Consider the following 14,440-nt stretch of genomic DNA (forward strand, 5'->3'; position numbering starts at 1 on the left):
ATCTCTCCTCTTGGCGCTACACCCGTAGAATAGATTTGAGTCCCACAATAAATATGGTGCAATTGATCACATAGCTCCTCTACCTTTTTCTTCTTCTGCCTTCCGGTGCATCTTATCTATCCCTCTACCTCCGCCCAACTATCTACACGACTTTGCTTCTCGCTGGCACTACTGAATGTTGTGTCATACTCTGCTTTTGCCTCTCTGACAGGCAAAGCGCTTTGAAGCCGCAAACTATATTAGGAGGCCCAATACAAATTAAAGATAACATAGCATTTAGATAAGGTAGTGGTCTCAGCAAAATAAACAAACAAACACGCATGACAACAATTAATTAGGACACAATGTCAACACAACTCCATTGTCCACTGTAAGACATTTATTCCTTCTCACATCAGTTACATTGGCTGTGGGTGATGAAAAAGGCATAGTAGCAAGCTTCCGCTCTTGATGGTCCAAACGGATGTGGCCATCAGGCTGTAACTCGGCGCCCTCGGGGGGGGAGGGATCCAAACTATGATGTCTTGACTCCCATGGCAGCTTTGCAGTCCAAGGTGTAATTGCCAACAGCAGAGGTTCCGTACAAGCCGCTGAAGCCACTCGTACACCCGTCTTGGATGGTGCAGCCCCTGAAGGAGAGCAGGTGTTCAGAAGCATCTGTAGAGATACATCATGGTCAGCACACGTGGAGGACCACCGTTCAGTAAGTTATAGAGATGTAGGCCACACTGTGAACCCGAGTGCACATTTGAAACTCCCCCCTGCACTTGTACAATCTCAATGTCACTAGGCCTAATAAGATGGTTGCCTTGTACTTCTTTATTTTCCCTTCTCTTGTCTCTTCGTGCCTTGAAACACTTGTGTATAGGCGCGTCATAAATGTCACATCATATCATATCATTACAGAAACTTAGCACTGGGATAACACTTGTACATATTTTTAAGTGTATTTTTGCACCAGGATAATATTCCCATCTTAATGCTTATAAATTTCCCTTTTGAAAAAAAGGATTGAAACATTTTTTTGCACGTTTTTTCCGAATGCCAACACCATGTAAAATCCCACTTGCCACGGTGCACACTTGCTGTAATGAGCCTCTTGGTTGGATATGCAACCTACGAAGAGATGTTAATGGGTCTTGTACCGCGCACTGTTGCCACTTGCGTGGTCTCTTGTGTGGATTGTCCACCGGTAGGTCCTTTTTGCTATCAAAATCCTAGTTGCATGTGTGTCTCTGGACCAGGAGTCCAGCGCATGTAATCTGCGCTGCATTTCCTGACAGGCAGCCTTTGTGGTAAGACACACTGCCCCCTGGACGGGCATGCTATTGTTTCGGTAAGTGGGATTGGGAGCAAGGGACACCAATGCAGGGAAAGAGGTGAGGGCCAAGAGATTGAGTGAGTTTTCCCAGCACAGAATCTGAGACAGGCAAGGAAAGGACTGGGTCTATCCTAGTGTGCCCTGTTCGGTAAAATGGGGGAAAGGCAGAGGGGAGGGACTTGAGGGTGTTTCCCCCAATGAGAAGGCTAGATCGGTAAGGGAGACGGTCACGCATCATAGCTTGCAAATAGTCATTCAGTGCAGCAGTGGGGAGCAAGGAGGCCACCCACATGAACAAAGATAGGGCTGTGTGGGAACAAGGTGCTAAATGGAATTCGGGAAAAGTGGATTCCAGAAAAAGCACATGGAACATTAGAAGCCAGATCCTTGCGTGTTCTTTGTCTGTGTGACACCATTGAATAATGTCTCCTTCATGATAGCTCCAAGTGAAAGTGAAGTAAACCTTAACGACCCACCTGCAAATGCAGACAATCCTGTAATGAATCTGGAATTGATCAAATGATAAGACCCAATGAATGATTACATTCAATCCCTCTGCTTTATTCTTTAGCCCTCATTACAACTCAGGCGGTAAGGGGTTTACGGCGCCGTAAACAGCGCCGACCCTTACCGCCTGAGTACGAGGTCCCTTAGCGCCATGGCGGATTTAACACCTGCTTTTAGCAGGTGTTAAAATCCATGGCGCTAAGGGACCATGGAGTTAATTACGCCACCGTAATTTACGGTGGCGTAATTAACGCCTTCCCCACTCCCATTATGCCCTATGGGGCAAAAATGGGAATGGTGAAGGGTAAATGGGGATTGGGGACTTACCGCCCCGCCAAGGTCGGAATGGGGCGGTAAGTCCGCCAACCACCATGGCGTAAATGTAGTTTACGCCATGGTGGTAAAGTCACGGCCCAGGCGGTAACTTACCGCCTGGGTCGTGATGAGGCCCTTTGTCTCTTGATCCAGCACGTGTTCCAGCCAAAGCTCTTCCTCAGGGGTCCTCACTAATGAATCAATTATTTCCATTAATATAATTCAGTTAGATCTGTGGTAGGTTGCAGCTCACAGGATACAAATGAATTGTGACCAATCTGTTAAGATTAGTTCCAAATACTTAAGTATTGCCATTGCACACCAGCTCCAATACCATCGCCTATAAGCATGCACTAGTCCTTGCCACACTGAGACTCCTACGATGTGAAGCAGCCGGACCCTCACGGACTCTACATGAGTGACAGGATTCAAGGTGAGGTGATAATAGTTAGCTGATAATAATCCAATAATAATTCAAATACATACTTTTTCCACCTCATCACCCATTGCCCGCAATTATTTTCAGCAGGGATTTGGAGAATGCTGTTCTTTTGTTCTCACGGTGGGCCTTGCCTTTTGTAGGATATGGCACAGCTCTATGAAAAGTCAGATGCGCTTTCCGACACAAATCGAAACAGTTAAGCTCCCAGACATGCAGACAAAGTTTGGTATATTGAATCTTAGGAAATATTTTCCAATTGACCAATGTCTCTTAAAAGCCGAATGGTGGTGACGCCTCACATAAACTAAATTAGGTGACTAAATCAGGCAGTGTTTTCCTCATCTGTTCTTATGTTTGTTGGTGTTAATGAATTCTTAATTAAGCGATGTCATGGCTTATGACATTAGAGTTTCCACTAGGGCCAACTAAAATACTCAGGGCTAGGCATTACCCGAAAATCAACCAAACAGAGTTCATCAAACCAACACAGGGACACACCTTTCATGCAACAGAGCACCAGTCTCTGAAAAAGTCTTGACCACCCCTTGAGACCACACAAACAAACCACGTGATCTTAAGGAAAAGTTGAAAACTAATTTGTTCATATAAAGGTCCAGGGGCCTGCAACTTGTGGCTTTACAGATGCATTGAACTACAACTCCCATGATCCTACAACATTGACTGTGCTGGCTAGAGCTACTGGGAGGCTTAGCCCAAAACATCTGGAGAACCAAATGTTGCACACCACTGGCACACTATGACTGTGCATGTTTTCCAATCTTGATTCATTTTACCATATTTTGCATCATAGCAGCTCACATTTCCTATAAAGTGAAAAAAAGAGATGGCCTGCTCCTTAAAAATGTGAGAAACTTAAGCTCATCATACACAAGCAGTCAGCAGCCTTTAAGGGAAATGTGCTGCAGTTATGCAATGACGATTGTACCATCATCCACCCTAAACAACGCAAGCTATGTACGTCCCCGTCCCAGGCCAAAGAGTCTTCTGTCTGGCCCCAAGGAACTTCATGAAAGCAATGGGAGCTTCTTGAAACCACTTAAATGAATTCAAAGTTACCGAAATAGATATAAAAGGATCTGACGTCCGGTGAAAAGGCAGGCCGAAGAGGGGATCATTTTGCGCCCAGATTCTGCACCTCCTGCGCTGACCTCTTTCTAGAATGGGATTGACGTAACAACGCGTTCAAGTGGAAAGTGCTGGGGAATAAAATGGCCTAATTGAGCACACATCAATGGAAGTGACTGGTAGAAATAATTAGGAGCAGCTGTATTAATATGTTTGCCTACAGTGTACCCTTAGAACTGAATTAATGAATGCTTATTTCTACTAAATCCTGCCCTACCTGATATGCTGATATGGAGAGTTCAGCTGGTGTTTAGCCTCCCAGATGTCCATGCCCTGGCCTCCGATTTGCGCCAGACCCAGAGAAGGGTTACAGTGTAAACTTCAGTTGAAGCCATTCGTCATTTCCTACACCAGCCTCATCACGGCTGTAGTGATAAGAGGCGGCATTTGAAATTACTGCCTGTTTATATTTAACTGCCTGACCCAGTGATATTCCAAAGCAATACTGGCAGTGGTATGTAACATCTGATTACAAGGCAACATATCGCCAGAAAACCTCTCCTGCTTTTAACTCCACAGACGAGATGGTGATATAGATCATAGGTGGTCCCCTGAACGTGTTTCTTTTTTTCCTGTATTCAAGGGAAGCAAACGTGCTCAACTTAAATGCAGGAAAAACATGGGGAAACACAAAGTAGAAAATAAAGTTTAAAACAAACTTTGCAATGTAATACAGAGAAGGGTCAATGATTACTCTACTCTTCATTACAAAAATGTACAATATAATTATGCTCTAACAGCATATGGCTATTGTTATTGACTTCCGCTCAGCCAATCAGAATGCTGAGAGTGCAGTCAATAACTGCTGGTATTGACTGCATTCTAAACATTCTGTCAATGCAATTTCCAGGCAAGATTCTTTCAGCAACAATATTATTTAACACATGAAAGAGAAAGCTAAATCAGATGCAAATGCTTTCACATTCTTTTAGTGAAACCGTTTACTTTTATGTTACACCTAGTGTGTTATCATGTTAAACCTGTTCAAGTTTAGATAGGTTGCAATTAAAATGCTTCTTGAAAACTGTGTAATTTAAATACTACAACATAAAACCAAATCCAATTTAATAACTCAGTTTGTCTATTTACTTTACTTCCTTTTAAAGTAACCATTTTTACTTCACCACCAAAACTCCAAAACATGTATTGTTACTACCACAATGTGCTAATAGCCTGATAGACCTTGGAAGAAGTAATTATCGCTTGAGATAATGATCCTTCCCCACCTTATGGTCCGAGGCAAACTTGATGGCAGATTCGTATGCCGGAATAACAACCCCTTGCTCAGTCTAAAAGGCTATATTTACACATAGAAATCGTTATTGATTCTGAATATTTCGTTTTCAGGAGCAGACAGGGAAATAACAGTGCAATGTTCAGGCAAGATGTTGTTTCAACAAGACACCTCCTCCTTGACAGGACATTTTTTGGGGGCTGAAACATGCTGTTTCATTTTTCCTTGAGGAGAACCATCTCCGGTTCCGGAAGAACCTCAAAACATTCCTCTTTGCTTCTGCTTTCTCTCTCCCTCTCCCCTGCTAAATCCTTCACTGAAACTGCACTGAATCTGCAACTGGGCCACTCTCACCGACCTCGGTCCCTGGCCCAGCCACTCTCCACTTGCACTGCCTCCCTGGCAACCCTTGCACTGCGGGACTGTCTCTGTATCCCTACAGCCCCCTTCCCAGCACTTGTCTGCACTTACCTTGCACTTGCCACCAGCTGGCCCTATTTATTTATTTTTATTCTACTTACCCTGTACTGCACTTCCCCCTCCCCTTCCCCTTGCACTTTTCCCTTCCCCCTACCCCTGCACTTGCGCGATTCAAATGACACCTGGCCTAGTAGGATCGTTGTCTGTCTTCCCCTTGTTCCCCCCCTCCCTGCCTCGTCGCGCCTTGAAACACTTGTGTATAGGCGCGTTACAAATGCCATATCATATCATATCATATCATAAATAAGGAACTGGGGCGCTGAGTCTCTCAGAAAATTGTAAAACTGATGATATTAATAGAAATCCAATAACACATCTAATTATTGTACAATTTTTAGTTGTGTATTAGTATTGATTAATTTTCATAGAGTCTGCATAAACAAAAATGGATACAGAGAAAGATACAATATCAAATGAAATAGCGCATTACAAATAGATCAGATGTTAGTTATCTTGTTAATTATATGACACAATTTGAAAAGGTCTCCTGAGCCTCCCTAATTCATATAAACTCAAATTAGTAGAAGAAAGGGAAAACAATCCTTGATCCCGCTGAGATTGTGCCAACACGTGTTTTGATCGGGGGTCTTTGTCAAGAAAAAGTATTTATACTTGTTTTGATCGTTATATTGTAGCTTCAATAGGCGCTTGATACCCTATATCAATTGTGCGCCCATGGTTCATTTTCTTCTGTGACGAAGCCACAATAGAAACGAAAGGTAGAACGAGAACTCTGCTAGAATCTATCATAAATTGAAATTCTGATATATTGTATTGTGGCTGATAAAACATGCCATCTATAATTGTTATAATCTTACCTTTGTTATTGTTATTTTTGCTTGTACCACGCCAAAGCCCGTAGGCATCCAGGCGCTGAGAGACAGGTATAGTGACCGAGCTGCTATCGAGAATACATACTAATTAAAGAGATATGTTTTCAGTTGTTTCCGGAATCCAAAGAGATCCTTAGTCTTACGCAAGGAAGCCGGTAACGCATTCCATGTCTTTGCTCCTTGAGTGGAAAAAGCCCTGCCTAGCCCACGCGATCGTTTCACTCAATGTCCTAATAAGAAGTCTTCAGCTGACCTAAGGTTTCTTTTGGGCTGATAAATACTAACAACGTCCTTCAGATAAGTTGGAGCATTCCAAAAAATACATTTATGGCAGATAGTTAGGAGTTTAAACTGGATTCTGGTTTCCACAGGAAGCCAGTGTAGTTTTCTCCTAGCTGCCGTAGTAGGTTCTGAACGTTTCATCTGGAAGATGATGCGGATGGCGTTATTCTGGACTTTTTGTAATTCTTGGATATTAGCTTTGCTTGCCCCACCTAGGAGTGCATTGCAGTAGTCTACACGTGGCAAAATAACGGCTCTTACAAGTTTGGTGCGATTTTCAACTGAAATAAGAGGGGCAACCTGCCTGAGCACTTTAAGATGATAATTTGTGCTCTTAGTAATGGCTGTGACATGAGCTTCACAGTCTAGGCTATTTTCCATGAAGGTGCCCAGAGTTTCAACTTTCTGCACAACCTTAATAGAACTGCCACCTATCCTGAAACCGTTCTGAGGTCATAAGTGATATATGTTGCAGGTCTCGGTATCTCAAATTTCGCTAAGGATTTCCCAAAATTCAAACATCAAGATCTATAGGAAAGTAATATTTTGCTGTATGTTATAGACTGCTGATTTGATGTGTCCCCATGTTAAAATATTTGCTAATAAAACCGTTATTTCCAGATTGTAGAAATATGAAGGCTTACCACCAGTAGGTGAATATCACTGGATTCCTCGTATCCTTATTGAGCAGTCACCAGGCTTTGAAGCCTATTTTACATCATGCAGCCCAGGCAGATGAGAGCCTTGTTCCTAAAGGCTTGGTTAGGTATCGTTCCCTCTTCAGTTACCAAAAACAAATGGAACCCCTTACAGCAGCCGTTTTGTCCCTTTTGTCTAGAGTCCCATGAAGACTTAAGGGGTCATTACGAGTCGGGCGGTAAGGGATACCGGGCACCGGTAAGGAGACCGGTGCCGGTAATCCCTTACCGCCCGATTCCTAGGTCCCTTGGAGAGAACCGTAAGGAACGTGTGGTCTGACCACAAGTCCCTTACGGGTCCCGCTAAGGGACCAGGGCGCTAATAACGGGCTTGCCATTCGCGAGCCCATTATTAGCGCCCTCCTCATTCCCATTGAGCCCTATGGGGGCTCAAATGGGAATGGGGAATGGTTTGTTCAATGGGGACTTACCGGTCCCGCCAGGGTCGGACTGCACCGGTAAGTCCCCATTGAACAAGGCCGGACTCGGACACGGTATGGGAGGCAGCCATGGTGCTATTAGCAGCATGGCTACCGCCCATCTCGTAATGAGGCCCTTGGTCCATTTTGTTCTATTCTGCCCTTGTTATAGTAATCTGAGAAGGAGTTTGTTAACACCACTATTTAACTTGCGTGCGGTAAAAACCGCTATTGATGCAATGCCATTGTGTTTTGCTGCCAAGGATTCCCTGGCTACCCATTGTATGGGTAATAATTTACTCAGGGCATGGAGACGTTGAATGAGTCTCATTTCAAGTATGTGATGATCACACACGATCTGTGGCTCTTCCTGTTACGATTAGAATAAAATGCGCAATTCATTCTGTTAATGTTAATTAGCTCAGCGAGTTGCAGCAGCCTTATGAAAAATATCACTGAGATTTGCAATCATTTCTAGATTGATTGCTTATTCCTGGTTGGATGTATGGATTGACTGTTTTTATGGATGGCCATAACTGTATAGTGTGTTATGATAATAATGTCTCTCTCTAGGCTTTTGCACTTTTAATCGCTTCCGTTTTATAATAGGTTGGATATTATTGTTATCTAGAGTTTGTGTTTTTAATATGTTTTTTAATCCCGGCTTTTATGACACGTTTGTCAAAATAAAGCTTGAATGAACAAGCCTATCCTTATTTATTGATATTTCTTAATGATGTATTATTCCGCATGTGTGCATCTACAAGTGATAGAATGTAAACATTCTAGAAGTGTTGCATGTAAAAACAGGCTTGGCAAATTATTACAAAGATTCCTAAGGAAGAAAAATAATCGATGAAGATGTTTGTAACACATAGTGTGGGCACATGCCAATGTGTAGGGATGGCACGCATGCTTGCTGTTTCCAGCCAAGGCACCCAGCGTTCCTTGCCTTAATCCACATCCACACATTATAAAGGGATGTTATTGCATTACGTGCAGCATCACGTAAACGCGTACATGTAAACTTTGCATTGTTAGTAACACGCTACTTAGTCGGATATTGCCTAATAGTACAATCATACATTAATGCTCTATTAGGTGAAGTGATAGGCAGTATAAACATCTTCATTATTCACAAATAAAATGATTACACCCCTACACCCAATACCTTACATGCTATGTCAGATAGGCACGCATATGTGAACATTGTGACTTTAAAGTGTTGGTGTTTTTTGGATATTCCAATTAGGTGAAATAATGGGCATAAATTGCACCTTTGTTATTCAGACATATATAGAGTCCGGACCCCATAAACGTGTTACTTAAGGTTCCCATAATTAATATTGCAATATATGGTAATTGTCATATAGTTTAGCAGATTACAAAAAATGTACAGCATCCAGTTTTTGTGCATCAATAGGAGGTGTAGAGATTGTACATTTGACATCATTGCCTATATCAATAGTGCACGTGTGTATACCCTCCAGTCTTTAGCAAGCATTTTATACATGGTACACTACGTGGAATTGAATTATTTTTTACACGTTTTGGTCTCTTGGCCAATAACAGGTGCTGTTCAAATGATTATTTCTATATAAAAAGATTAACAAAAAAATATCTCTCAAATGTCAACTGATATTTTTACATGCATTAATTAGTATAACATTGTATATTGATTAGTGTCGGTATTGCGCATCATATTATTGCTGACAAAAAATGGAGTCCTGTAGTAATCATAACATGATACCTATGTTATTTTCTTACGGATTGCTCAGGCTTATAAGGACGCATTCATTTAATTATCAATATTGGTGCCACTAGAAGGTGTTCTAAACCTACAGATACTTTTGGCCTCTGCTTGACATAACCGTAGTTCAATATCACCCATCTCGAAAATTGCATTTAACATGAAATAATCCTACAAATCGGATTTTCTCTTTGGGTTCTAATTAGTGTTCACAATCCAATGGTTGGCCGAAGGCAATTTATCATTTTGACTGCTGATCATTGCCAGGCATTCCCGATCCTTATTCCTAATTCGTATTATGCTTCCTATGTACATCTTTTGACATACACATTGGGACTCATTATAAGTTTGCCGGTCCGGGAACCACAATACCGGTAAGCATGCCCGTACTGTAGTTCCTGGACTGGTAAACTATGAATTATGCTCGCGGGTGCCATTGCGGCTGCCAGGTCTGGCCTGGCGGTCGTATAGCGCCCTCAAGCAGAGCATGTCAGATGCACCGGCACCGTTAATAAGCCCTATGGGGCTCAATGGGAATGGGGAAAAAAAATATCGGCAGCAGCCATGCCTGTATTACAGGCACAGCTGACGCCAGCCTCGTAATGAGGCCCATTGTGTTTTACAGTTCATGAAATCTTTAATTATGATCGATTAACCTCCTATGGTCGCTACAGTTTTAGTATTGTTAGCTGCAAATTTGCACATGGAGCAGGTGCCACATTTGCAAAAACCTTCAACATTTAGCCAATTTGTCTTTCTCTGTTCAGTATGCATAAAGCTAGGCTCTAGTATAGGTAATTTAGAGGTTGGGTTCAATGGTTTTGTTTAACTCCTCATCCATTCTCAGGAGGTGCCAATGTCTTCTAAGGATTTTAAATAGGATATGGCTTTCAGTACAATAAGTTGTTAGAAATCTAATTGGTTAGTTATTCTGAAATTGTTGGTCTGTTTATTGGTGATCATCATTAATCTGTCTTTCTTTTTTGTCCTAACATATGCTAAATAGTCATCTTCATTTTATAGCCTCTATCATAGAACCTATGGCAAATTAGTGTTGATTCAACTTCCAATTCTGTTTGTGTGTTGCAGTTTCTAATTGAGAACTAATCAAACGCTGGAGCAGTACCCGCGTTGTTTTACCAATGCTCTACAACATAACTAGAGCCAATATCTGAACAAAGCTGAAGTGGCCTATAATAACTTGTTGCACTGCTCCATCAAGTGCACCCCTTTTTATTGTACCTATACCCAACATCCCAAGGATCTTCCTATGCAAACCATTCAAACATCATCAATACCATCAGCCGATGTTCTGGTAACAAGAGTACAAGACGTTCATCAGACAGTGGAAAGGACTCTCCAGGAAACCAAATGTGACAGAAGACACAAACCGACAATTATCGTTCACCTGAAGGAGTATACTCCATGGGTGAGAAAGTCTGGTTATCCTCTAAGAATTTACCACTCTGGAACTTGCCCATGAAACTTACACTTAGGTTCCTAGGACCATTCACCATCGTGAAAAAGATCTCATCTGTTGACTATCGTCTCAGTTTACCAAAAGATTGCCAAATACAACCTATCTTTCATGTATCACTCCTGAAACTTTTCATCGCTGATGCATATGGGAGAATGATACCCTGACATGCTTCATTTGATATTGTAGGATGCCCAGAATATGAAGTACAGACCGTATGCGACTCCCATTCTAGACACGGTCTCCTATGCTAGCATGGTTACCACCTGTATCCATGGAGACCTGGAGCTCCTGTATTCCCTGTAGGGAGGTAGAGTGTTAAGTGCCACCTGTATGCACCCTTGACTGTCTTACGCTGGCACCTATATCCACACTGGAGGCATCCCGGAGTAGTCCCGTGGCATCCTGGGGGACGTAGGGCGGCAATCCCTCAGAGCCGTACAACTCCACTGAATGCCGCCATGATGGTGCCTGTTAATGCGGATGCAAGCTGTGTCGTCATATCATTACGCCTTGTTACCCTGGCCAGACGCCATGGTCCAACGTTATTGTTGTGACTGCAGCATTCCCCATAAGCCTCACAGGCTTGTAAGGGAGTGCATCTCAACGGTCTCCATAACCGCCGTGTCCCAACCAGTTCCTATTTCAGCCTTATAATGCCTTTCCTCTGCCTGTCAGCCTGCCCTGCCTTTCTGCTGCCTTTCAGCCTGTCTTGGCTTTCTACTGCCTGTCAGTCTGCCCTCCTTTGCTGCCTTTACCTATCAGTCTGCCAGTCTGCCAGTCCGCCCTGCTTGCTCACCTTCCCTCACCAGTCTGACGTTCTGCTATTCCCATCTTACCTGCCAGTCCCATCTTATCCCTGGATTTGATGTGGCCCGTCCTTTCACCTACATACCGTAAAGGGAATTCTGCACGCCTTACACCTATCAATACACTAATTGTTTTCAATCTCAGGGCGAGGATGGGTCAGGTTCTTACGATTACTTTCTCTGCTAACGAAACCTGGACCCATCTCTGAGATCTATAATCCGGACACCATCAACTTTTTCAGGTAATTTGCACACCCCAGGGTCTTGGTACTTGACATTCATTGCTCTAGTGAGTTCGCCTAATGGCATGTTATTGATCTTGTTGCATCTGTGGCAACTAGTTGCGTGCAGGATCAAATTCACTTCACTTGCTTTACAAAAAGTCTTGGTGTGTATATTCCTTACATCAATGCAAATGACAAGGTCCAAAAGAGTTACTTTCTTTATGACTGTAGTTACTACTGATTTCTATACCAAAGCCAATATGATTTCCATACCGTAAGAATTCAGTTAGCTCTGTACGAGGCCCTGACCAAATCATAAAGATAGCATCAATGTACCTGTGCCAGTTTCCAACAAAGTGATAATATTGTGTATTTGTTTGTGTATTTGGATGTTCATGTTTCTTTCTAGATTGGACACGTGTGAGCACAACTGGACCACATCACAATTCCCTTGACCTGTTGATAATAGGTGTCATTAAAAAGAAACAGATTGTTCCTTAAGACAAGTTAAAGACATTCTTTAAGCATTTCAACACGTAGAAGATAAGATGATGTTGTTTCTGCATAGAAGTAATCTGTAGATCGGAACACCCAATCATAACCAATTGACGCAATACATTATTTTTTTTCAATGTAACCAATGTGTCATTTGGTTGCCATTCTATGTCTGAGAGAATTTGGAGAATATGTGCTGTGTCTTTTACATATGATTCCAAAGCATAAAATTGAGATCTGATTGCTTGGTCAATATATTTGGAAAGATTTTCAGTTATCCAGCCCATACCACTGATTATGGGGCATATTTCTGATAATAATTCAAAGGTTGTGTGAACCTGATGTAAAATGTAAATGGTGGAAGTCACTGGATGATCTACAATTAGGAATGTTTTTTCAACAAGTTTCCAGAGTCTCACTCTATACCATTTGTTGATAAGCATTTTGCTCTCCTCAATAGTGCAATTAATCTAATTCCAGTCAATTATGCTATTGCATCCATCAGTTTCCAAATGTTTGATTATTCAATGTATGTAGCCTTGTCTGTTCATTGTAACAATGTTACCATCTTTGTCAGCTTCTTTGATGATATGTTTGTGTCATATATTAGGTCTCTAAGTTTCATTGAATATCAGATTGTCCTAAAGCCTTGTGTTCTTTTTACCATCTATCTCTCTATGCATGTCTTTGTTCAATGCTTAATTGAAGATATCTATTGCATTTCACATTTGAAAAAGTAGGTTTGAACTTAGACTGTCTCTTTAGTTCAGGCATGTTCAAATATTCAGATCTTCAAGAATTTGTTCATCCAAGATGTCAGTATATTCAGTAATGGAGAGTTGAAGTTGATCAAGTTACTGATATTAACTGGAGGTTTGCTAAGTATGGTCTTGCTTGGTGTTCTGAAAAATACTTACATTTCACTTTCCTTTCAAATGTGAATGTGAGAATCTGAATGTTAATGTAGTTATTTCTGCTGATTGGGGCAAAGGATAGGCCTTTATTAAGTACATCTAGTTCTGGTTTTGTTAGCATTCAATTTGATAGGTTAAATGCCAGGTTCAATTCTTGCCTCTATTCTGTTCTTTCCTCATTACTGATCTTGTGCTGATTCTGGGTGTTTCTTGTATTATTTCCTTGTCTGTTTCCTGTTCCTCTCTTACTCCTTGTTCTCTTATCCTGGTCACTATCAACATCTGAACTAGAGCTAGTGATAATACTGGGGTGCTATCTCTGGAACTTGAGCTTCTAATATTGCCATATTTTGGCTATAGACAAAGTCATTTTGATAGTCTCTGTCATCTCTGACATTTTATTGATTTCCTAAGCATCTTGGTGTTGTTTTAGTATTTCCTCCATCGTGGCATCATTTATTCTCTTAGTGGCTACTGGTGCGTTCATCTCTGCTATTTCTGTCTTTAGTGTCTCTATCTGTAGCTCAATTCTGTGGTGTTCCCGTTCTGCATGGGCTATTAGTAGTTCAATCATAACTTCAGAACATCCATTAAAATTGTGTTCCCATTCATCCAAATTGTCACTAACCTCTCAATTGGTGAAGTCAGGCATAACGAGTATTCTAGCACTCTTGGTATTTTATCTTGTTCCAAGGAATTATTCATTGTGCCTGTTTCACAATATTTATTTATATCTCTTTTGGATAATCACTCTAGTAGAAGTAATTTTTGTATTAGTGATTCAGTATTGTTAATATATTTTCAAAATGCATTTTCGGTGCTTCCCTTTGGTGCAATAAATATCCTGATGCCGTCATCTCTATTTTCTTTGTAAGATGCTATGAGTTCTACAGTGTCTGCATGTCAAGGTTAAGTATTAGGTATACATTGGCAGATACTGAAGTGACTTGCGCCAAGAATTGGTATTATATATTATAACTAAGAATTAGTTCTAATTGTGTTCGTTTGAGAGAATTATAAGATGCTCCTTGTTCCTGGACACCCTGCCAGATATCAGAGAAATTAGAGTATTTTGGATAAAATGGAAATGGAGC

The 14,440-nt window shown here is 41.5% G+C and overlaps 1 protein-coding gene across 6 annotated transcripts in view; it reads right to left on the reverse strand.

The window, feature by feature from the left end:
- Positions 1 to 357: 357 nt before the first annotated feature.
- Positions 358 to 14,440, reverse strand: part of LOC138521546 (uncharacterized) — a 349,602-nt gene continuing 335,519 nt past the window's right edge. For all 6 annotated transcript variants that reach the window (XM_069634500.1, XM_069634517.1, XM_069634509.1 and 3 more), the window contains one exon: positions 358 to 657. In XM_069634500.1, coding sequence (XP_069490601.1) covers positions 515 to 657 — 143 coding nt within the window. In that variant the 3' untranslated portion in view covers positions 358 to 514. The remainder of the gene's footprint in view (positions 658 to 14,440) is intronic.

The sequence above is a fragment of the Ambystoma mexicanum genome, chromosome 1q, assembly GCF_040938575.1.
Source record: "Ambystoma mexicanum isolate Mex_15411 chromosome 1q, UKY_AmexF1_1, whole genome shotgun sequence".
In the NCBI taxonomy this organism is placed as follows: Eukaryota; Metazoa; Chordata; class Amphibia; order Caudata; family Ambystomatidae; genus Ambystoma; species Ambystoma mexicanum.